This window comes from Taudactylus pleione, unplaced genomic scaffold (assembly GCF_031769625.1).
Source record: "Taudactylus pleione unplaced genomic scaffold, aTauple2 ptg000184l, whole genome shotgun sequence".
Taxonomy (NCBI): Eukaryota; Metazoa; Chordata; class Amphibia; order Anura; family Myobatrachidae; genus Taudactylus; species Taudactylus pleione.
Window position 1 is genome coordinate 8,757,773 of NW_028284586.1, and position 25,378 is coordinate 8,783,150.

Genomic DNA, 25,378 nt, shown 5'->3' on the forward strand with positions numbered 1-25,378 from the left:
CGCACCTGGCTTCATATGGGTCACCGGTTTTCCGTCTCCCTCTCTGTGAGTATGGTTCTTGTGTGTTCCAGTCTTCTGGGGTATAGAGGAGGATGGACCCAGTGCATCCTGGGAGCTAAAGCTCCAGATCCAGCTATATCCCAAGGTCAACCCTGTGGACCCTATGGACTTTGAAGGAAGAGAAAGATAACAAAGATAAGTTCTTACCATATCTCTCATTTTATCCTTCCCTTCCTCAAGCCAATTGTTATAACATATTATGTGTCATAACATATCGTATGTGTTTTCCCTTGTCATAGGATAAAATAAATTATGGGGGGGGGGGTAGATAAATCACTACTCTTTTAGAAAAGTGATCACAGAATCTCAGAGCTATTTGTGGTATTATCAAAGTAGTGATGCATCTGAATGATTATGTTGAATTGTAAGTAATGAAGTGTTTTCTTTATTACAGTAACACCAATCACACGGAAATGCAGGAGATCTCCTCTGCTATACGAAACCACATGGGCAAATCTCCCAGCAATACATTCCACCCACAGGACTTTTCTGATGTGATCAGTTTTATTCTCTATGGAAACTCACACCGATCAGGGTAAGATTGCTTGTTGTGTCTTTAGGGTCAGACAATTTCAGAATACCACATATATTTTTGCTTTATGAGAGAGTACATTCCATTGTCCTATCACACCATAGCACTTGGCTGGCTAATGCAATGCAGTTTGGTGTTGTGTGGCAGATGATCATTGCTCCACACTTTAGGAGCTCTTTAAAATGTCAGGAAACTCCCCATGGGATGAAAATTGACGTGTTTTTTATAGCGCCTTATTTTTGCCCCTGAAGTTTCTAGTATGGTTTAAGTCCTCAATTAAATAAGGAGTTAAAAAAAAGCATATTTTATGTTTGCTTCATTCCATAATTTGATAAAGTGGGTGTTCTAGCCGGAAACCTTTGTAACTACAGCGACTTAACTGATATAGGGACTGATGGAGAGTTTGTACAAACGTGGTGTAAATGACATAAATCAAGTAAAAATAGCATATTTTTCCCATATGTTAGTGCACTTACATCTCGATGTCTGCAGCCCTGCATTTGCAACTGCCTGTTTACGCCACTTACACTCATATTCATAATTTGTTTTGACTGCAAAATATACACTTGCAATTTGTCATACTTTAAAAGCACAAAACGCCCAAAAGCATAATATTTGAGCAACGTAGTAAGTGCCTATAAGTGTCAGCGGCTCATTGCAATCAGTTAATCATTGTACCTTAATCATGTACCCAGTGATGCGAGCTCTCCACCGACAGGCCGACCTATCTGGCGCCCGGTACACACTAGTCGATCCCGTGCCCGAGATTTTGCCATTGCGTATGAACTGCGAATGGATTACGATCATGCACGCCCAGAGGATTCCATTGCTAAGGGAGCAACAGACTGCCAGAATTTGGGGGTGGTATTGGGGAGAGGCCACAAAAACGCAGGCGTGTCTGTCCGTTTAAACGCTGTTACATGGGTGTGCAAGGGTAAGATGGCCGCCAATGAGCTTCGATGTTACCGGTGTTTACTTTGGGTATGTGTCGTCATACGCAGATAAAGATGCGGCAGTGGGCATCTTTATACTTGGATGAACTTTGCTGACATTTGCATATTTCGCAGCTGCGTTATGACCGAAACCGCAATTGCGTCAGTGTCTGAATCAGGCCCACAATTCACAAATAAATGCTGGAACCGTTGCCAACTTTTTTAAAAGTGTGACCAAATTACCCAATATCCAGAGCCACCTATTCTGCACTTATTTGGAATGAGACCACACTTATTTCAGTCAGCCATGTACCTTTTATTGCTGTAAATTTGGAGACTCCTGTGGCTATTACACCTGTTGGTAGATCTATGTAAATGTGTACTTTAAGCATGATTTTATTATTTCTCCTAGCAAAGATAATTGGCTGGAAAGGTTGTTCTACAGCTGCCAAAGACTGGATAAACGAGACTCTTTACTCATTCCACGAAACCTGCTGAAGACTGACGCTGTCCTGTGGCAGTGGGCTGTGTGGGAAGCTGCTCAGTTCACTGTCCTGTCCAAGTTACGGACGCCCCTTGGAAGGGCACAAGATACTTTCCAAACAATTGAAGGTATTCTATTCCAACTATGGCTGCATGAAATAACATTGTTTCCTGTTTCAGCCTTTGATTAGGATATCTTCTATATTGCTTTCTGTTTTTCTTCCACAAACAATGAATGTAGATGTGTTAATTTGTATTGCAGTAGAGGCTGAATATACAGTCAGGTGCATAAATATTGGGACATTGACAGAATTTTCATATTTCTACTTCAGGGTCCATAGGGGGTCCACAGGGTTGACCTTGGGGTATAGCTGGATCTGGATCCATGGGCACCACGCAGTTAAAGCTTTAGCTGCTCCCAGGATGCACTTGGGTCCGTCCTCCTGTATACCCCGCCCCCGGCCACAGCACCTCAGTTTGAGTTGGTGCCCGGCCGGAGTCGGGTCACCTGCGCAGGGGGGCTGCAGGAGCAGCCCTCAAAAGCTTTCTATTTTTATTTAAAAAAAAAAAAAAAAAAAGAGCCTGTTAGATTTTTATTTTAAAACAGAGGCTCTAGTGTGGCAGCGACGGGCTGTCTATGCAGACGCCCACGCTGCCGCTCTCCTTCCCCGCTGGCGCCGCGACGCCAGTACTGCACTGGGGATCGCGGCGGGAGGCCAGAGTCCGTACTAGCCGGACTCTGGGTCCCTCCCTGGACTGCTGCCGGAGTCGCCGGGGACAAGGTAAGCCGCGAGTCGCCGATTAGCGGCGGCTCGCGGGTTTTGCCTGCAGATGCAGTCCTTTGCCCCCGGTCCTAGGGGACAGACCGGGGGCCGCTAGCGGTGGCGGCGGGCTCCCCCTCTGAGGAGGAATAACCCGTGGGACCACTAGACCACCAGGGATATATGGCAAGCGGGATGCCGGCAAGCCCTGGGGTTAATATGCTAGCCAGGGGAGGAAGCCTTCCCTGTCAGCGGCTCCTCCCCTCAGCTCAGCGCGCCTTTCAGCACGGAGTCTGGCGTCGCTGAGCTGCAGCTACTCGGCCACTCCTCCTCTGAGGTCTCCAGCGGCCATTTTCTCACAGTGGCAGCGCAGATCTTCAGGGAGCACGCGGACCGGTCCCCCTGTGTACCTCTCCCCTGATTAAGGACAGCGTACACAGCACTATAGCCCTCCCAGACACTGAATCTGGGCAGGTTGATTGTAGTGGAAAGGTGCAGTGAGTATATCTTCCTGCATGGTATGTGACTTTTGCTAGTGCTGCCTGTCTGTGCTTATTTTCTACTTACTGTCAGCTTATACCTATCCCTTTATTTCTCCTACAAGCCCTACAGGTGTGTGGGGGAGGGGCGTTTCTACTGACCTCACTTATATAGATCACGTATTTGTGAGGTCCGTCACATACAGTTGTGTGCTACTCAGTGCCATATTGTGGGCTGTTGTTCAGCACACCGGTGAGTGCGTTTTACTTCTACCCTGGTGCCAGATATATAATATATTCTGTCATGTCAGACGAGGAGGTTGAGCGCTCAGTGGCTCCGGTGTTGGCCTCCTGCGGACGCTGTTCTGCAGGAGTAGATAGGGAGGATTTGTCACAGGATGGCCTGTGTAGTCGATGCCAGGTGGCTCCTGGCCCATCCAGACCTTCTCTGGCGCAGGAACCACCGTGGGCGATGTTTTCTCAAGTGCTGGTGTCTATTGCGGACCGTCTGTCGGTCCCGACTGCTCTCCCTACTAGGTCGTTGTCCCAGCCGACCATCCCCCATTCCCCGGGTGTCCCGCAGTTATTGCGAGAGTCCTCCTGGGTCTCAGTCGGTGGGTCCCTATGCGGGGTTGCCTATGTATATACAGGCTTCCCCTGTGCCGCAGCAGCCTGTGGTACCTTTTCAGGCCCCTATGGTGACTCCTCCACCCTGGGTGGATGTGCTCTCCAACTCCGTGCAAAATTTGGCGGCCGCTTCCTCGGCTTTTCAGTCAATGTTGCAGACTGACATGTCTTCTAGGATTTCAAAACGCCCACTCATGACACGGGCTGCTCAGGTATCGGACTCAGAGGGTTCCTCAGATGATGGGGAGGTCCCTGATGACACTGACTCGGACGCCTCGGTCCAGGAAATGGATACCAAGTCGTCCATTAATGTGCGAGCACTAGTTAGGGCGGTGCGAGCTATTCTTCTTATAGAGGATGAGGCACCGGTTCCTAAGTCGAAGTTTCCTAGTTTCAAAAAAACTAAGGTGGCTTCTGCGGTGTTTCCCCTGTCGGATCAGTTGACGGATCATATGGCGGTAGCTTGGCAGGCGCCCAGTAAGAGATTCCTTCCTCAGAAGCGGTTGGCTTCTAACTACCCCTTCCCTGAGGCACATTGTAAAAAATGGGAAACTCCACCGGCGGTGGATTCCCATGTCACCCGTTTAACTCGGGGCGCCACCTTACCATTACCGTCGATATCCTCGCTGAAGGATCCCACGGACAGGAAAGTTGAGACTTGCTTAAAGTCTATTTACTCCCTCTCCGGGGCGGTGGCCCGACCGTCCATGGCCATCTCCTGGGTGGCCAAGGCCATTGAGGGGTGGGCCAATGCATTGGAAGATACCTTCCCGGACGACGCTCCGGATGTCCAGCGGGCGTTGTTGGGACAAATGAGGGACGCTGCTTCTTACATTGGAGAAGCTTCTTTAGATGCTAGTCTGCTGACCTCGCGGGTATCGGCTGCAGCGGTGTCTGCCCGCCGATCCTTATGGTTGCGGTCCTGGAGAGCGGACTCTGATTCAAAGAAAGGTCTGGAGGCCTTACCTTTCAATGGGGAATTACTATTTGGTCCGGACTTGGACAAAATAGTGGACACCCTGGCTAAATCCAAGTCTGCCTTCCTCCCTTCGGCGGCACTGCCTGCTAAGGTTCGGAGTTCGGCTTTTCGTTCCTTTCGGGTTCAGGGTAAGGCGAAAGGTCAGTCCTTCCCGAGACAGTCTGCGAGTAAGACGGCCTCTAAACCCAAGAAGCAAGCCTGGAGTGCTCGGCGCCCTTCTTCCAAGCAGGAAGATAAACCTGCGGCCTGATGGGACGGGCCTCCCTCTGGGGGACCTCAGAGTGGGAGGCCGACTTCTTCTATTTGCCCAGTGCTGGCACAATACCACCACGGATGCCTGGGTTCGAGAAGTGGTCTCCCAGGGGTACGCCCTGTCTTTTCGGCACAGACCACCCCACCAGTTTTTCTGCACAAGTCCTTCTCAGGACAAGACCAAGGCGTTACAGGTTCAGGAGGCTATAGAGTCCTTGCTGAAAGCAGGGGTCATTGTTCCCGTTCCTCTATCACAACGAGGGACGGGGTATTATTCGTCTCTGTTTCTGGTGCAGAAACCCAATGGTTCTCATCGCCCTATCCTCAACTTGAAGTCTCTGAACAAATTCCTCAGAGTTCCCAAGTTCAGGATGGAAACGTTACGTTCCATCATTCTGGCGATGGAACCGGGGGATTACATGGTGTCCCTGGACATCCAGGACGCCTACCTCCATGTTCCGATAGCATCTTCACATCAGCGGTATCTGAGGTTCGCTATCCTTCAACATCACTATCAGTTCCGGGCGCTACCCTTTGGTCTCTCCACGGCACCGAGGGTGTTCACGAAGATTATGGCAGTCATGGCCGCACATCTTCGGAACCAGAATGTACGGCTGCTGCCGTACCTGGACGACCTCCTGTTGCTGGCGAGCTCCCCGGAGGTACTGCTTCAACATCTCCACCTGACGATCGCTTGCCTGCAAGCACACGGGTGGTGGAATCAGGGAGGACTTTTTCCAATTTATCAATCACAGCGGATGGTTCATTTGGGAGCCCTGCTGGATTCGCGTCAGCAAAGGATCTTCCTGACTCCGGAGAAGGTCGCCTCCCTACAGCTGCGGATACGCAGTTGCCTGAGCCGTTGCCGCCTGTCGGTCCATTCGGCTATGAGAGTTCTGGGGTCCATGGTGTCGACATTCGACATGGTGGAATTTGCCCAGTTCCATTCCCGGCCCCTGCAGGGGCTGATTCTATCAGAATGGAACGGGTTACCTCACCGGATCCGCTCTCAGGTGCTGGTGTTGTCTTCGGACGTTCGGCTATCTTTGGCTTGGTGGCTTCAGACAGCTCATCTGGTCGAGGGGCGCCCATTTTGGATCCCGGACTGGGTCCTGCTCACGACGGATGCCAGTCTCCGGGGTTGGGGGGCAGTGACCGGCTCTTTGTCGCTTCAGGGTCGTTGGTCAGCGGAAGAAGCACTTCTCCCCATCAACATCCTGGAACTGCGGGCAGTATACAGGGCCCTGCAGTCGTCCGGCCCTGCTCTTCACGGAAGGGCGGTACAGGTGCAGTCCGACAACGCCACCACGGTGGCGTATATCAATCACCAAGGCGGAACTCGCAGTCAGGCAGCGATGTCGGAGGTGTCTCGTATCCTGACTTGGGCGGATGGTCACATTCCAGCGATCTCGGCGGTCTTCATCCCCGGAGTCCTCAATTGGGAGGCGGACTTCCTCAGCCGTCACGACGTGCATCCCGGGGAATGGTCGCTTCACCCAGAGGTGTTTCAGCTACTCGTGGACAAGTGGGGACTGCCGGAGCTGGACTTGATGGCCTCCCGTCACAATCACAAGTTGCCCGTTTACGGGTCAAGGACAAGAGACGCAGGTGCAAGTCTGGTGGACGCGCTGTCGGTGAAATGGACGTTTCACCTGGCGTATCTGTTTCCTCCGATATCCCTGCTTCCTCGGGTTCTGCGGAAATTCAAGCAGGACGGCGGCATGCTCGTGCTGGTAGCTCCGGCGTGGCCCAGACGTCCTTGGTACTCCGATCTCAGGAGCCTCTCCATCGACGCTCCGTACCTTCTTCCTCAGCGTCGGGACTTGTTGTCTCAGGGGCCCTGCCTTTACCCGGATCTGGGTCGGCTGTCTTTGACGGCGTGGCTCTTGAGACAGCCGTCTTGAGGTCTCGGGGCTTCTCCAGTTCGGTTATTGGTACCATGCTCAGGGCACGCAAGCCTGCTTCAGCACGGATTTATCAGAGTGTGGCACACTTACTTTCAGTGGTGTGAGTCCAGACATTATGATCCTCAGGTGTTCCGAGTTTCTAGGATCTTGGAATTTCTTCAGTCAGGATTGGATCTCGGCTTACGCCTTGCATCTCTGAAGGTTCATGTGTCCGCCTTGTCCGTGTGGTTTCAACGGCGGATTGCAATACTACCAGACGTTCACACCTTTTTCCAAGGTGTTCTCAGGATCCAGCTTACCTTTGTGCCTCCTGTGGCTCCTTGGGACTTGGCGGTGGTGCTACGGGTCCTGCAGGGTCCTCCGTTTGAGCCTCTTGAGGCGGTGGAGCTCAAGTGGCTGACATTTAAGACGGTTTTTCTCCTGGCAATTGCTTCGGCCAGGAGGGTGTCTGAATTGGGGGCGCTTTCCTGTCGCCCTCCTTTCCTGATTTTTCACCAGGACAGAGCGGTGCTCCGCACTCGTCCTGAGTTTTTGCCCAAAGTGGTCTCGAAGTTCCACATTAATCAGGAACTTGTTGTGCCAGCTTTTCAGTCCCCTGATCTTTCAGCTGGTGAGACTTCCTTAGATGTGGTCCGGGCGCTTAGAATTTATGTAGACCGGACGGCTTCGGTTAGGAAGTCTGATTCCTTGTTTATCCTCTTTGGTTTTCACAAGAGGGGTTGGCCTGCCAACAAACAAACGTTAGCCCGTTGGCTTCGTTCCGTTATTTGTGAGGCTTATGCACAGGAGGGCTTACCTGTGCCAGCCTCTGTTAAGGCTCATTCCACTCGTTCTGTGGGTCCCTCTTGGGCTGCTAGACGTGGCGCTTCTGCTGTTCAGCTGTGTAAGGCGGCCACTTGGTCTTCAATTCAAACGTTTTTGAGGTTCTATGCGTTTGACACCTTTGCCTCTCAGGATGCATCCTTTGGGCGCCGGGTACTCCTTTCAGCACAGGAGCGTCCCCGCCCTTAGTTGTACTGCTTTGGGACATCCCCAAGGTCAACCCTGTGGACCCCCTATGGACCCTGAAGTAGAAAACAAGAGATATGGTAAGAACTTACCTTTGTTATCTCTGTTTCTACGAAGTCCATAGGGTCCACAGGGCGCCCGCCCTGACGCACCTGGCTTCAAATGGGCTGTGTGGCTGGTCACCGGTTTTCCGTCTCCCATTTCTGTGAGTATGGTTTCTTGTGTGTTCCAGTCTTCCTTCTCTCTGTTTAGTCTCCTCCTCCGGCCTTGGCTGCTTACCAACTGAGGTGCTGTGGCCGGGGGCGGGGTATAGAGGAGGACGGACCCAAGTGCATCCTGGGAGCAGCTAAAGCTTTAACTGCGTGGTGCCCATGGATCCAGATCCAACTATACCCCAAGGTCAACCCTGTGGACCCTATGGACCGTAGAAACAGAGATAACAAAGGTAAGTTCTTACCATATCTCTTGTTTTTGGCCTCTATTCACCACCACAATGGCTTTGAAATGAAACAAGCAAGATGTGCTTTAACTGCAGACTTTCAGATTTAATTTCAGAGTAATTACAGCCAAATCAGATGAACGGTGTAGGAATTACAACGGTTTCTGTATGTGCCTCCCACTTTTTAAGGGGCCAAAAGTAATGTGACAAACTAAACAATCCTAAATCTAACTGTCACTCACTTTTTAATCCTTTGTTGCAAATCCTTTGCAGGCAATTACAGCCTGAAGTCTGGAACGCATAGACATCACCAGACGCTGGGTTTCATCCCTGGTGATGCTCTGCTAGGCCTCTACTGCAAATGTTTTCAGTTCCTGCTTGTTCTTGGGGCATTTTCCCTTCAGTATTGTCTTCATCAAGTGAAATGCATGCTCAATCGGATTCAGGTCAGGGGATTGACTTGGCCATTGCATAACATTACACTTTTTAGCGTTAAAAAACTCTTTGGTTGCTTTTGCAGTATGCTTCGGGTCATTGTCCATGTGCACTGTGAAGCGCCGTCCAATGAGTTCTGAAGCTTTTGACTGAATATGAGCATATAGTATTGCCCGAAACACTTCAGAATTCATTCTGCTGCTTTTGTCAGCAGTCACATCATCAATAAATACAAGGGAACCAGTTCCATTGGCAGCCATACATGCCCATGCCATGACACTACCACCGCCATGTTTCACTGATGAGGTGGTATGTTTTGAATCATGAGCAGTTTCTTTCCTTCTCCATACTCTTCTCTTCCCATCACTCTGGTACAAGTTGATCTTTGTCTCATCTGTCCATAGGATGTTGTTCCAGAACTGTAATGGCTTTTTTAGATGTTGTTTGGAAAACTCTAATCTGGTCTTCCTGTTTTTGTGGCTCACCAATGGTTTACATCTTGTGGTGAACCCCTCTATATTCACTTTTGTGAAGTCTTCTCTTGATTGTTGACTTTGACACATATACACCTACCTCCTGGACAGTGTTCTTGATTTGGCCAACTGTTGTGAAGGGGTTTTTCTTCACCAGGTAAATAACTCTTCTGTCATCCACCACAGTTGTTTTCTGTGGTCGTCCGGGTCTTTTGGTGTTGCTGAGCTCTCTTTAACATTCTTAAAAAGAAAGAACGCACCTAACAGTTGATTTGGCCACACCTAATGTTTTTGCTATCTCTGATGGGTTTGTTGTGATTTTTCTGCCTAATGATGGCTTGCTTCACTGATGGTGACAACTCTTTGGATCTCATATTGAGAGTCGACAGCAACTGATTCCAAATGCAAATGTCACACCTAGAATCCAGACCTTTTACCTGCTTAATTGATAATGAAATAACGAGGGAATAGCCCACACCTGTCCATGAAATAGCTTTTGCGTTGTTAGTCCAATTACTTTTGGCCCCTTAAAAAGTGGGAGGCACATATAGAAACCATTGTAATTCCTATACCGTTCACCTGATTTGGATGTAATTACCCTCAAATTAAATCTGAAAGTCTGCAGTTAAATCACATCTTGTTTGTTTCATTTCAAAGCCATTGTGGTGGTGAATAGAGGCCAAAATATGAAAATTCTGTCAATGTCCCAATATATATGCACCTGACTGTATGTATTTTGTGGTTTGGTAAAGGTTTAATGTGTGGTTTTCTGGTGTTTGGTGTATTTTTTTTTTTTTTATTATTATTATTATTCTAACTTTTCCTGACTTTCCCCTAACTTTTTTTTTTTTATTATTATTTATTTTTTTACTTGCCTGAAATGTACTTTATGTTGCTTTTTGTCTGTAGGTATTATTCGAAGCCTGGCTGCTCACACTCTGAATCCGGACCAGGATGTTAGTCAGTGGACAACTGCAGACAATGATGAAGGACATGCTAATAATCAGTTACGCCTAGTGCTACTGCTTCAGTACCTAGAGAACCTGGACAAGTTAATGTATAATGCCTACGAAGGATGTGCCAATGCATTAACCTCACCTCCCAAGGTTAGTACTGAACTGTAGTCCATCTTGTTTGGGGGCATATTGCTGTAAAGATTGGTTTATTCACTTTTCTGTTTCTGATCTAGTTTTTATTTTCTTTTATTTTTTCTTTTCTGAAAGAGCGGTATTATATGTAAATGAAGTGTTTTAAATCCATGTGTCCTATATGAACATTATTTTAAAATTATATTAAAACTATCTCCATATCTGCTTGTGGTTTGTGTTCAGTGCTGTATATACAGTGTGTAATGAAAAAGATGATTTATTATTCTTACTGCCAAATCCATTTCTTAGACTCCTTGGTGGGGAAGCTGATACTATACAGCTGTATAGGCTAATCAGGAGTTTGGGGACTTAGGAGTTAACTACTGTACTATAGAAAATGCCCCCTCCCCGATCCCTTCCTCTTCAGCCCCTCAGCAGCTTTTCCTCTGTAATTTCCAAAGCCACAAGAATAGACAAACCAATTAATAGAAGGAGCCCACTTAAACTCTGTAATCCTCATCCCACAAGACTGAGCCGTATTCAATTTGAGCGGACCCACGATACTTTTTCGCCTCCCGGACTTTTCGCCTGTTTTGCAGGCGGAAAAGTATCACGCGCATGCCCGCTTATCCCCGTATTCAATTTGAAAGTAGGCGAAAACGGGAACCGGCGAAACTTAAAACAAGCAGGAAGTACTGTCAGATTTGGGGAAATCAGCTCTGACATGGGGGTTAGCTATGGTACCCCCGATTTGGCTTGCTGAAGGTATTTGGTGTTTCTACTTCAGGGTCCATAGGGGTCCACAGGGTGACCTTGGGGTATAGCTGGATCCTCGGGCACCACGGAGTTAAAGCTTTCAGCTGCTCCCAGGATGCACTTGGGTCCAACCTCCCCTATACCCCGCCCCCGAGCCACAGGCACCTCAGTTTTAGATGGTGCCCGGCCGGAGTCGGGTCACCCTGCGGGGTGGGCTGCTGGAGCAGCCCCCTAAAGCTTTTAATTTTTTATTTAACTTAGTTAAATTTATTTATTTATTTTTTACTACAGTTTTTCTACAGAGCGGCAGCGCTGGGCTGTCTGTACAGGCGCCCACGCTGCCGCTCCTTCTCCCTGCTGGCGCTGCGACGCCAGCACTGAACTGGGGATCGCGGCGGGGGAAGCCAGAGTCTGTACTAGCCGGACTCTGGTTTCCCCCGGGACTGCTGCCGGAAGACGCCGGGGAGATCAGGTAAGCCGCGCACCGCTGATTAGCGGCGGTGCGCGGGTTCCTTTCAAATGCAGTCCCATGCCTCCGGTTCTAGGGGACAGACCGGGGGCGCTAGCGGTGGCGGCGGGCTGCCCCTCCAGCGGAGGCATACCCAGCCAGACCACTAGACCACCAGGGTAAATTAAGCGGCAAGCGGGATGCCGCAACCTTGGGGGTTAATATGCTAGCCAGGGGAGGAAGCCTTCCCTGTCTAGCGGCTCCTCCCCTCAGCTCAGCGTGCCTTTCAGCTCGTAGTCTGGCGTCGCTGAGCTGCAGCTACACGGCCACTCCTCCTCTGAGGTCTCCAGCGGCCATTTTCCCAGTTGCAGCGCAGATCTCAGGGAGCACGCGGACCGGTCCCCCTGTGTACCTCTCCCCTGATTAAGGACAGCGTACACAGCACTATAGCCCTCCCAGACACTGAATCTGGGAGGTTGATTGTAGTGGAAAGGTGCAGTGAGTATATCTTCCTGCATGGTATGTGACTTTTGCTAGTGCTGCCTGTCTTGTGTCTTTTTTTCTACTTACTGTCAGCCTATACCTATCCCTTTCCTTCTCCTACAAGCCCTACAGGTGTGCGGGGGAAGGGTGTTTCTACAGACCTCACCTATATAAATCACGTATTTGTGAGGTCCGTCACATACAGTTGTGTGCTACACGGTGCCATATTGTGGGCTGTTGTCCAGCACACGGGTGAGTGCGCACGTTTTCTTCCAACGTCATGTCCGAGGAGGAGATTGAGCACTCCGGGGCTCCGGTATTGTTCTCCTGCAGGCGCTGTTCTGCAGGAGTTGATAGGGAGGATTTGTCACAGGACGGCCTGTGCGGACAGTGCCAGGCGCTCCCTGGTATGTCTAAACCTCCCATGTCGCAGGAGCCACCGTGGGCGATGTTTACCCAGGTGCTGGTGTCCATCGCGGACCGTCTGTCGGTCCCGACTGCCACCCCTACTAGGGCGTTGCCCCAGCCTGCCATCCCTCATTCCCCGGGTGTCCCACAATTATTGCAGACTCCCCCGGGGTCTCAGCCTGTTGGTCCCTATGCAGGGTTGCCAATGTATATTCAGTCCACCCCTGTGGCACAGCAGGCTGTGGTGCCGTTTCAGGCTCCTGTGGCAACTCCTCCACCCTGGGTGGATGCGCTTTCCCACACTGTCCAAGATTTGGCGGCAACATCTTCGGCCTTTCAGTCGATGTTGCGCAGTGACGTGCCCTCCAGGGCGTCTAAACGCTCAGTCATGGCGCAGGCTGCGCATCTTCCGGATTCTGAGGGGTCCTCGGACGATGGTGAGGTGCAGGATGACTCAGCCTCAGATGCCTCAGTCCAGGAGGTAGACAGTAAGTCTTCCATCAATGTGCGGGCTCTGGTTAAGGCGGTGCGGGCCATTCTCCTGATTGAGGATGAGGCACCCGCTCCCAAGTCGAGGTATCCTAGTTTTAAAAGAGCTAAGGTTACTTCTGCAGTGTTCCCCTTGTCTGATCAGTTGACTGATCACATGGCGGTGGCCTGGCAGACACCCAATAAGCGTTTCCTGCCACAGAAACGCTTGGCGTCCAATTATCCATTCCCGGAGGCGCATTGTAAGAAATGGGAAACTCCGCCTGCAGTCGATTCCCATGTAACACGCCTCATCAGGAGTGCTACTTTGCCATTGCCGTCTATATCCTCGCTGAAGGATCCTACGGACAGGAAGGTGGAGACTTGTTTAAAGTCTATTTATTCTCTCTCAGGGGCGGTAGCCCGGCCGTCCATGGCCATCTCCTGGGTGGCCAAGGCCATTGAGGGGTGGGCCAACGCCTTGGAGGACGCGTTTACGGATGAAGCTCCGGACGTCCAGAGGGCGTTGTTAGGACAGATGAGATGCCGCCTCCTACATTGGAGAAGCATCGTTGGATGCTAGCCTGTTGACCTCTAGGGTTTCGGCGGCAGCAGTGTCTGCTCGTAGATCCTTGTGGTTGCGGTCTTGGAGAGCAGACGCGGATTCAAAGAAAGGCTTGGAGGCCTTACCTTTTAATGGAGAATTACTATTTGGTCCGGACCTGGACAAAATAGTAGATACCCTGGCGAAATCCAAGTCAGCCTTCCTCCCTTCAGCTACTACACCTGCTAAGGTCCGGAGCTCGGCCTTTCGTTCCTTTCGGGTTCAGGGCAGGGCAAAGGGTCAGTCTTTCCCGAGGCAGTCCGCACCCAAGACCGCCTCAAAGCCAAAGAAGCAAGCCTGCAGTGCTAGGCGCCCTTCTTCCAAGCCAGAAGATAAGCCTTCTGCGTGATGGGACGGGCCTCCCTCTGGGGGACCCCAGAGTGGGAGGCCGACTTCTTCAATTCGCCCAGTGCTGGCACAATACCACCACGGATGCCTGGGTGCGAGAAGTGGTCTCCCAGGGGTACGCACTGTCTTTTCGGCACAGGCCGCCTTGCCAGTTTTTTTGCACAAGTCCTTCTCAGGACAAAACCAAGGCCTTGCAGGTTCAGGAAGCCATAGAGGCCTTGCTGACGGCGGGGGTCATTATACCCGTACCACAGTCTCAACGTGGGATGGAGTATTACTCTACGCTGTTTCTGGTGCAGAAACCCAATGGCTCTCATCGCCCCATACTCAATTTGAAGTCCCTGAACAGGTTTCTCAGGGTTCCCAAATTCAGGATGGAAACTTTGCGTTCCACCCTTCTGGCGATGGAACCGGGGGATTATATGGTCTCCCTGGATATCCAGGACGCCTACCTCCATGTGCCTATAGCAACATCACACCAACAGTTTCTGCAGTTTGCTATTCTCCACAACCACTACCAATTCAGGGCTCTACCCTTTGGTCTCTCCACGGCACCAAGGGTATTTACCAAGGTGATGGCGGTCATGGCGGCTCACCTTCGGAGCCAGGGGATACGGTTGCTACCGTATCTAGATGACCTCCTCTTGCTGGCAAGCTCCCCGGAGGTACTGATCCAGCATCTCCACTTGACGGTCGGTTGTCTACAGGCGCACGGCTGGTTGATCAACTGGAAGAAGTCCTCCCTCATCCCATCACAGCGGATGGTTCATTTGGGGGCCCTGCTGGACTCTCGTCAGCAACGGATTTTTCTGACTCCAGAGAAGGTCTCCTCCTTACAGCTGCGGATTCACGGCTGTCTGAGCAGTGGCTGAGTGTCGGTGCACTCAGCGATGAGAGTTTTGGGATCCATGGTGTCGGCATTCGACATGGTGGAGTTTGCCCAGTTCCATTCCAGGCCCCTGCAGGGGCTGATTCTTATGGAATGGATTGCCACACAGGATCCGCTCTCAGATGCTGATGTTGTCCTCGGAGGTGCGTCTGTCTCTAGCCTGGTGGCTGCAGACAGCTCATCTCCTAGAAGGGCGCCCCTTTTGGATCCCGGAATGGGTTCTGCTCACGACAGATGCCAGTCTCCGGGGTTGGGGGGCGGTGACAGGCTCCTTGTCACTTCAGGGTCGTTGGTCGGCGGAGGAAGCGATTTTTCCCATCAACATCCTGGAACTGAGGGCAGTATACAGAGCCCTGCAGTCGTCCGGCACCGCTCTTCACGGAAGGGCTGTTCAGGTGCAGTCAGACAACGCCACTACGGTGGCGTACATCAATCACCAGGGAGGGACTCGCAGTCGAGCTGCGATGTCTGAGGTGTCCCGCGTCCTGGCTTGGGCGGAGCGCTATCTTCCAGCTCTCTCGGCAGTTTTCATCCCAGGAGTCCTCAATTGGGAGGCAGACTTCCTCAGCCGTTACGACGTGCATCCCGGGGAATGGTCGCTTCATCCAGAGGTATTCCAACTACTCGTGGACAAGTGGGGGCTGCCAGAGCTGGACCTGATGGCGTCCCGTCACAATCACAGGCTGCCCATGTACGGGTCAAGGACAAGGGACGCAGGCGCAAGTCTGATAGACGCGCTGTCGGTGAGATGGCTGTTTCAACTGGCTTACTTGTTCCCTCCGATATCTCTGCTGCCTCGGGTCCTGCTCAAGTTCAAACAGGACGGAGGCACACTGATCCTGGTGGCCCCAGCGTGGCCCAGAAGGCCGTGGTACTCCGATCTGCGGAGCTTGTCCATCGACGCTCCGTTCCTCCTACCTCAACGGCGGGACCTGTTGTCTCAGGGGCCCTGTCTTCACCCGGATCTGGGTCGACTATCTTTGACGGCGTGGCTCTTGAGACAGCCGTCCTGAGGTCTCGGGGCTTTTCTAGCTCCGTTATTACCACCATGCTGAGGGCGCGCAAGCCTGCTTCCGCGAGGATCTATCACAGAGTGTGGCACACTTACTTTCAGTGGTGTGAGGCCAGAAAATATGATCCCCAGGTGTTCCGGGTTTCGCGTATTTTGGCTTTCCTTCAGTCGGGTTTCGACTTAGGATTACGTCTTTCCTCACTGAAGGTGCACGTGTCTGCTCTGTCGGTGTGGTTCCAGCGCAGGATCGCTGCTATGCCGGACGTACACACCTTTTTCCAGGGAGTTTTAAGAATCCAGCCTCCCTTTGTGCCACCTGTGGCCCCGTGGGATTTGGCGGTGGTTCTTCGGGCCTTACAGGGTCCGCCTTTTGAGCCCTTGGAGTCAGTGGAGCTCAAGTGGCTAACTTTTAAGACTGTTTTCCTCTTGGCAATTGCTTCTGCCAGGAGGGTTTCAGATTTGGGGGCGCTTTCTTGTCGTCCCCCTTTTCTGATTTTTCATCAGGACAGAGCGGTGCTTCGCACTCGTCCTGATTTCCTGCCTAAGGTGGTTTCCAGGTTCCACATTAATCAGGAAATTGTTGTACCAGCCTTTCAGTCGCCTGATCTTTCGGCTGGGGAGACTTCCTTAGACGTTGTCCGTGCACTCCAGGTTTATGTGGACCGGACTAGTTCTGTGAGGAAGTTTGATTCTTTGTTTATCCTCTTTGGTTTTCACAAGAGGGGTTGGCCTGCTAACAAACAGACTCTAGCCCGTTGGCTTCGTTCTGTTATTATTGAGGCTTATATGCAGGAGGGTTTACCTGTTCCAGCCTCTGTTAAGGCTCATTCCACTCGGTCTGTGCGTCCCTCTTGGGCTGCTAGACGTGGCGCCTCTGCTGTTCAGCTCTGTAAGGCGGCCACCTGGTCTTCCATTCAGACCTTTTTGAGGTTCTATGCGTTTGACACCTTTGCCTCTCAGGATGCATCCTTTGGGCGCCGGGTTCTCCTATCAGCACAGGAGCGTCCCCGCCCTTAGTTGGACTGCTTTGGGACATCCCCAAGGTCATCCTGTGGACCCCTATGGACCCTGAAGTAGAAAACAAGAGATATGGTAAGAACTTACCTTTGTTATCTCTGTTTCTACGAAGTCCATAGGGTCCACAGGGCACCCGCCCTGACGCACCTGGCTTCATATGGGCTGTGTGACTGGTCACCGGTTTTCCGTCTCCCATTTCTGTGAGTATGGTTCTTGTGTGTTCCAGTCTTCCTTCTCTCTGTTTCGTCTCCTCCTCCGGCCTGGGCTGCTTACCAACTGAGGTGCCTGTGGCTCGGGGGCGGGGTTTAGGGGAGGTTGGACCCAAGTGCATCCTGGGAGCAGCTGAAAGCTTTAACTCCGTGGTGCCCGAGGATCCAGGATCCAGCTATACCCCAAGGTCACCCTGTGGACCCTATGGACTTCGTAGAAACAGAGATAACAAAGGTAAGTTCTTACCATATCTCTTGTTTTTTAAACGGGCTCAATAGCTGCTAAATAGCGTTTTTGTATAAGTGGTGCAGAATAGTATTCAGGAGGTTTTTTTGCAGAAAATAACTTATCCCAGCAAATTTGGGGTACTTGAAAATGGGGACCAGTTTGAAAAATCCACCTGCCACAAGCCCCTGCAATGAAAAAAACACCTGGGGGCATTCTTGCCCCCCCCCCTCCCCAGAGACAAGTTTGCTAGTTTTTAAGTTTGTCCAAAATTGTTTTTGTTTTTTTTTCGCCCCCATAGTCAAAGTGATTTTTTTGGGTGAGTGTTTTTAAAAGTTTTTTGACAGTTTACCTTTATTGGGACTGTCTGAAGGCTGCACGGGGTTTCCCGCAACGTTGCACCCCAAAACCCCAATTCTGCACTTTTTTCCGTCTGCTATTCATAGGCGAACATTTTTCGCCTATTACATTGCATTGAGGCGGAAAGTCTTTCAAATTGAATACGGCGATACTTTTCCGCCTGGCTAGGTGACGTCATCGCCGAAAAGTTTCCGCTAAAAACACGCGAAAACGGCTTTTCGCCTCAAATTGAATACAGGCCTATGAGCGTAAGGGTGTTACTGCAGTGTCATTCAGGATATGGATTTACGGTGAGTACCAAAGTCCTTTGTTGCAGAAACATACTAATAATTGCTGTAAATACGAACGCTGAATTATTGATGGTCTCCCAAAGCCAACTGCAGGACTCTGAGATGCAGTTGTGAATAAAGCCCCAAGTGGAAACCTTACAGTATCTGCTTTATATTGGAGAATCCCCCCTCAACGTTTGATCCTCTCTGGGATCTTAGCCATGAGAATCGGAGAGCGTTTAGTTGTGGTGAAAACTAAATCTGGCCACACATCTAAAGATTATCTGTCCAACCAGCCAACTAGTTGATTGGTTGGAATGAAAATCTGGTAAGGAATACAATCAGCAATTTGCTCCCAAACGCTGGAAAATAGACCAAAACTGTTGTTTGAACAAATGGTTTAGATCAAACATTTAACAAATTTGTCTGAACGACCATTTTCATCTGTTTTCTGGCATTTAGGAGCAAATTGCTGATCATCAGTTACTCCCAAACGTTACCAGATTTTCATTCCAACCAATCAACAAGTTGGCTGGTTGGATGTAAGTTGGACTAGTGTGTGGCCAGCTTAAGTCTCATGACTAAGATTCCAAAGAGGATCGAAATGTTGCGAGGGGATTACTGTGCTTGATGTACTGTATAACATGTTTTCACTGATGATGGATTAAAGGTATTTTATGAAGTCTGGTAAGTGTCTAAGCTTTTCTTTTTTTTTTTTTGCTCTGTTTTGGATAGACATGTTTTTTTGAGTTCTGGCCAATACACATATGAAGAGTGCAGCCATGCAAATGAGATGTGTTTATATTTTACCCTTTAAAGTGCATAGTTGATTTCTCATTAGATTTACCTTTGCATCTTAAATACGTTGCTAACATATTTACATGTATAACTTTCATTTCCAAAGGTTATCAGAACATTCTTTTATACTAACCGCCAAACATGCCAAGACTGGCTCACTCGAATCCGAATTGCCATCATGAGAGTGGGATTGTTAGCAGGTCAGCCAGCTGTAACAGTCAGACATGGCTTTGACTTGCTCTCAGAAATGAAGAATAGTGGACCTCAGGTAATGCCTCAGAATTAGCATTTGTGTGGCTCATATGGCACATCTTATAATCTTATAATGAACTTGATCATGTCATTATCTATGGCTTCTGTAAGTGTCTCCTATTTTTAATTATTTTAGGTAATGGAACTTGAATTGACAGTGATGATGGTGGTGGAGGCACTTTGTGAACTTCAGTGCCCAGAAGCTATACAGGGGTTAGCTGTGTGGTCTTCAGCTGTTGCTGGAAAAAGTCTTTCATGGATCAATTCTGTAGCGCTGCAAGCAGATGGAAGGTATGTTAAACCACCTAGTTGGATCAGGAATACACACTCTAAAGGACAAAATGGCTACTTTCTGGTCTTTGCAAAGTTACCTGGAGCAATTCACCTGTCTATTTCTACCATGTAATGGTCACGAGAGCTGCATTTATTTTTTTGTTAAATCATTTGCCCTACTTCGTATTTTTGTTACTGATCAATGCTGTCAGACCCAAAGAAACTAGTTTCTGTGAGCTTAGTGTGCAGGCTACTTATGGCATATTACACCGCCCATTCTGATCTAATCTGCAGTACTTCTACAATGGTCACTATAGTAGAGTTGGGGCAATTGGTTAATATCTGTACACTGCTTTACTTATTTCACATGGTAATTGTTGAATCCCTTCAGTTTTATTATTTTTAATGTAGTATGTGTAGTTAATTCATAACCTGTTTTGTAGGTTTGAGAAAGCAGCAGTGGAATACCAGGAACACTTATGCTCCATGACTGGGGTTGACTGCAGCACATCCGGATTTGATAAATCAGTCCTGAAATTGGCCAATTCCAGCAGCACATCTGCTAGCCCCAAGCATTCTAATGGTATATATAATATGTGCATTACATTTATATAAAAGTATGCTTTTTTGTTTGGGTAACAATCTTTTTTTCAGGGTAAAAAACTACACTATACTGATTTTTCTGTGTATTATGCTGTGCAGGCGATGGGCGTAAAACTGTTCTGACAAAGCCCAGTGACCCCTTGCCTGAAGTTATCAACTACTTGGGCAACAAGGCCTGCGAGTGCTACATTTCAATTGCTGACTGGGCTGCTGTCCAGGAGTGGCAGAACAGCATGCATGACCTGAAGAAAGGGGCATTAGGGAGCTGTATTAGCCTAAAGACAGACCTCAACTATATCAAGTAAGTCAACTGGTATAGCCATACTGAACTGTGTATTGTGTACAACCCCCTATCCCATCATTCACTATTTTGTTGATAACGTTTATTACAATTTGTTACACAGATGTTTACAGTCTTAGCGTAGAACTTTCATGTAAAGCACTAAGTATCCAAAGTTTGTGTGATGATCATGGGCTTGTAATGGAAACCTAAACTAGTTGAGATACCCAGTCAGTAGTTTTAGAGGGGAAGTGACATGGCATGTGGTGATTTCCTGAGGACAGGGCTGACAGTGATGTGCTGAGGATAACAAGTAACAAGAAGCCTTATACTGAGAAACAATGGAAGCAGCAGTCCCCCAGCTGGATAGAAAATGGTGATTTGAGGCTCCTAGCATATTGTGGTGCTCAAATGCATGTCTATTTGAAATAGTTAATACAGTAAATATAGTGGAAATGTATCTGTTGTATGTGAGCTTTACGAAGGTAAAGTTAAATTAAATGAAGCTGTCCAACACCAAACATGACACCGTTTAAAACTTCAGGCACAGGAGGACTTTTTTTAAGCCCAGTTTTTATGAATTACCACATGCCTTCGATAATAAATGTCCAGAGCTATGGTGATAAGTAAACTTTGCATAATCCAGTCTCCTCATGTCCTGTTTACCTGAAGACTGCAGTTATGCTTTACAGTATGTGAATGCAGCTCCTGAATTGGAACTTTTCAGCAGCTAAATATGCTTTCTGTTTATATAAATTAAGAGAGAGAATCTACTAGGGGAGTCAAAAATTATCCCCACTCTGGCTGTAAAATTTATTTTAATGAACTTTCAGAAAAGACAAATACATTATTCCTTTATCATCTATCTGCGGGATGCCTTACATCTGGGGTAATGTATTAGTGGTGGGTGGAGTCGGACACTAGCTAAATGAAAACTGGCTCCCACCCCCTATATAACCTCTCCCTTTCCACCGTAAGCTCAGTCTTTTTTTTAGTGCCTTTTGGAGTACGGTACTAGCTAGATAGCTCCTAGTTTTTAGTTAGGTTTTATTTCTTTATTTTAATGATTTTAATTTGGGTGCTTAGTTCCTGGAGACAAGCGACAAGAGTTATATAGATTAGAAGGTTTGTATGAACCTGTATCCCACTCTAAAGATGGCCCCTGAGAGAGTCGCCAAACTACCATGTCACCGGGTCTCTATCCACTCCAGACACACATCTGAGGGAGCCTCAGGCAAAAAGGTAAGTTTTATTACAAAGTATAAAAAATCTTGATGCCAATATACTGCTTCCCGGCACACTGCTTTTGAGCAAATTGGCCGGGGCTTGTAATTACTAACAGATCCTGTAGAGCCAGCAGGTTGGGTATGAAATCCCGGCTGTTGGGATGTCGCTGGTCAGAATACCAACAGCAACATCCCGACACCCATAGGAAGTCACGGTAAGTATTTTTCTAACCCCCTACCCTAAACCACCGTCCCCAGTGCCTAACCCTAACCTCCCCCTTAGTGCCTAAACCTATCCTCCCCCTCCCTGCACCCTAATCCTAACACTCCCTACACGGTGCCTAACCCTCCGTCTAATCCCTAACCCCCACTACCTAACCCTAACCTCCCCCTAACACCCCGATACTTACCTTCGGGATGCTGGCGGTCAGGATACTGGTGCCGGGATACTGACCTGTTTGGATTTCGGTGTCTGTATGGAGACCTTCTGCATCCCGCGTGCCGACTACATCCAGAGCCAGCTTGGCTGCTCAGCACAATACTACTTCAATCCTCCAGTTGCAGAAGCAGCAACATGCTGCTGCTTTGAAAGGAGAGAGGGGCTTTGCTGGTTCCAGGACACCGCTGCACATGCAGGCTCACATTGGTGACGTCATCAGGCTAAAGCCAAGACAGGTGGGCGGAATCAATTGAGCACCGTAGCACAAAGAGCGCGCAGTGGTTGTTATGTGACAGAAGTGAGTAGACGCCGGTGAAGTCATTGGGCCGCGGACGCCGGAGGCTATGATAACAGGTGTCCTGAATTAGCAGGACCCTGCCGCCGGCCACATCTCCCCTTCTCCAGGTATTTAGCTTGATTTAAATACAGGCTGCTGCAAAGCCACAGCAGCTGAGGTCCATTGGACGTCACAGCAGGCACTGGGGGATGGAAGCCTGACGAGCTAAGAAGTTAACTGGGATTTTTACTATTGTGTATTTAACCTGGTGTGCAGTAACATACGGGTGTGTGTGACATTTTAGTTTACCTTTTGGTTTATTGGCAAAGAATTCGGTCTTTAAGGGCCAGGGTTTTTTTGCATTTAAACAAATGGGTGAATAGAAGTCTTCATTAACCTCGCTTTTCTATTCATGCAGGGCTACACTTTGTATATGAGAATTTAGGTAGCTATCTGTTTGGAGTAGATTTGTCTTTCTTTCTCAGTATGGATAAGCCAGACAAGGGTTCTAAGGTACAAGTCCCTGTTTATATTTGTGCAAAATGTGAGAAACAATTGCCAAAATGTACGGACCAAGGGTCACTCTGTGCTGGTTGTTCACGGGGGATCGGCTGAACAGTCGGTGATGCCTCATTTGGCTAGAGCTATGGCGGACGCCATAGGTGAATTACGTCACTTTCAGGAAAATTATGATACCCTGTGCTCAAGATCCTCCGTTGGCTGATCCCTCGGTAGAGCCCAGATGGGCCCAAAATATGGGACGATGTCTCAGGTGGCGAAGTCTCTAAATAAAATGGCACCGTCTGGAGGGGCCACAGCCGTTAAAAAGCGGTCACATTCCTCTATAGATTTTCCTGGAGAAGAGGCTTCAGCTACTTCAAAGGAAGAAGGGGAATTGGATTATGACTGGGAGAACACCTTAAACGGGAGGATAACTACCAATCAAATTAAGGAGTTTCTATGTTGATAGATGCCATCAGGAAAACTCTGCAGTTACAGGATGCAGCTATGCCAGAGACTAGTGCAGTTTCTTTAAACGTAAAAAGAAACATGTTTCGGTTTTCCCATAATGTTCTAATTTTGAGGAAATATTAAATAGATGCCTGGTTAAAACCTGATTCAAAAGGGTATTTATCCTTTTTCAGAAGAGAATACCAAACAATGGGAAGTTCCACCCATGGTGGATGCTTTTATTGCTAGGTTGGTCAGGAATACTGTTATTCCCAGAAGTCTGTAACTCTTAAAGATCCTATGGATAGAAAGAATGAGGCTGTTCTAAAATCTTTATTCATCTTGCCAAGACTATCGCTGTGGCCAATTCTGGCTAGCGTCTGGGTGGTAAAGGCTTTTGGTTATTGGCTAAATCAGATGATTACTGGTTTTCAATCGGGATGAATCTGAAGCTAACTCTTTAGCTGATCAGATCTCTGAAGCTCTAACCTATATAGTTGACACTTTATTAGATACTATTCAGATACAATCTCATATTTCAGCCTTATGGTGCATACACACGATCAGATTTTTTCTTCAGATATGGACGATAACGATTTAAAAATCGTTCAGTCGTTCATATCTGATGAAAAATCGTTCATATCTGACATGCCTGAACGATGGACGATCAACGATGCGCGTTCCCGTTTGTCAGATAACGATATCTGACATCTGATGGGTTTGCAGTCAGACTTGGACGATTCCATTCATTTTAATGCAGTCAAAAATCGTTCAATCGTTCAAATCGTTCAAAACTTTGGTAAAATCGTTCAAATCGTTCAGATCGTTCAGATCGTTTAATCGTTCAATCGTTCATCTGACAAATCTGACAAGTCTGACAAATCTGACCGTGTGTACGCTCCATTAGCTGTTTCCGCCAGGCGTTCACTATGGCTTAAAACATTGTAGGCAGACCTAAAATATCAACTTGCTCTAGAGGCATTGCCTTTTGAAGGAAGTTCTTTGTTTGGTCCAGAGTTAACCAAAATTATATCTCAGGTTACAGGAGGGAAAAGTCCTTACCTTTCTGTAAATACACCTAAAACAAAAACTCCTAGGTTTAGTTCATTTCGGAATGAAGGCAGAGGAAGCTTTGAGGCTTTCCAAGGTGCATATAGGGGTCCCCGAAGAGGGACCTTTAGGGGACGGGGGGGGGGCCCCGCACCAGTCTGCCTGCTGCTGAACCAGCAGGTAGATCCACATGACGCATGACTGGGTCCCGCCCTCTGGTGGGAGGTCGCTTGCTCAAGTTCCGGGAAAATTGGATTCTTTTCAGTTTCAGGCCTTGCCATTCGGTTTGGCCACTGCCCCCTGAGTATTTACAAAGGTTATGGCACACATGATATGCCTTCTCAGGAGAGGGGGAATAAATGTGTTGGCTTATCTGGGTGATTTGTTTCGAAGGGCTCCCTCAATAGCTCTATTGAAACAACATTCAGATTACAATAGGCATGCTACAGAGATTCGACTGGATCATCAACTTTCCCAAATCAAATTTAATTCCATCTCAGAAGATGGTATTTTTGGGTCTTCTCTTCGACACCTAGTGTCTGTTTCATTCACAAAAGATCCAGGATCTTCAATCCCGAAAAAGGACCATTTTACAGATTTCTCATATCTCTATTCTAAGGGATATGCAGATATTGGGGTAAATGGTAGCTTCATTCAAAGCTGTTCCTTTTGGCAGATTTCACGCCCAACCTCTAAGGAACTAATTGCTTCATTGATGGGTGAAACCAGAACCTCGATTAAACAGTCCGATATTCAGATGATAACTGCAGACCTGGCGGTCTCTTCGGTGCTGGCTGCAGGATGCAAATCTGAACAAGGGTTGCCAATTGTCAGTAAAGGACTGGACCATTGTCACCACAGATTGCAGCCTAACAGGCTTGGGGGCATTTGGTTCTGGACAGACACAAGGCTTTGGTCTGTCCAGGAGATAGCTATTCCTATCAATTCAATATACATTGATTCAGGCTCAATGCTATATAAAGAATTTACCAGTATGAATCCAATAGGACAATTCCACAGCAGTTGCTTACATAAACAAGCAGGGTGGCGCACACAGCTGGCTAGCAATGAGGGAGGCTTCCCACATCCTTCATTGGGCAAGAAATTGTGTTCCGGCTATTTCCGCAGTTTACATTCCGGTTATTTCAGCAGTTTACTGGGGCGGACAACTGGGAGGCAGACTCCTTAATTCGCCACAATGTGCACCCAGTGGAATGGGAATTACACCAGGAGGTGTTTGCAGAAATAGTTGCCAGATGGGGATCTCCAGACATAGA

At 48.5% G+C, this 25,378-nt stretch overlaps 1 protein-coding gene across 1 annotated transcript in view; it reads left to right on the forward strand.

Annotated features, from left to right (window-relative positions):
* Positions 1–25,378, forward strand: part of SMG1 (SMG1 nonsense mediated mRNA decay associated PI3K related kinase) — a 243,586-nt gene that overhangs the window by 99,230 nt on the left and 118,978 nt on the right. The window contains exons 19-25 of the mRNA XM_088476176.1: positions 455–595; positions 1,937–2,136; positions 10,277–10,473; positions 18,857–19,018; positions 19,139–19,293; positions 19,719–19,858; positions 19,978–20,179. Coding sequence (XP_088332302.1) covers positions 455–595; positions 1,937–2,136; positions 10,277–10,473; positions 18,857–19,018; positions 19,139–19,293; positions 19,719–19,858; positions 19,978–20,179 — 1,197 coding nt within the window. The remainder of the gene's footprint in view (positions 1–454; positions 596–1,936; positions 2,137–10,276; positions 10,474–18,856; positions 19,019–19,138; positions 19,294–19,718; positions 19,859–19,977; positions 20,180–25,378) is intronic.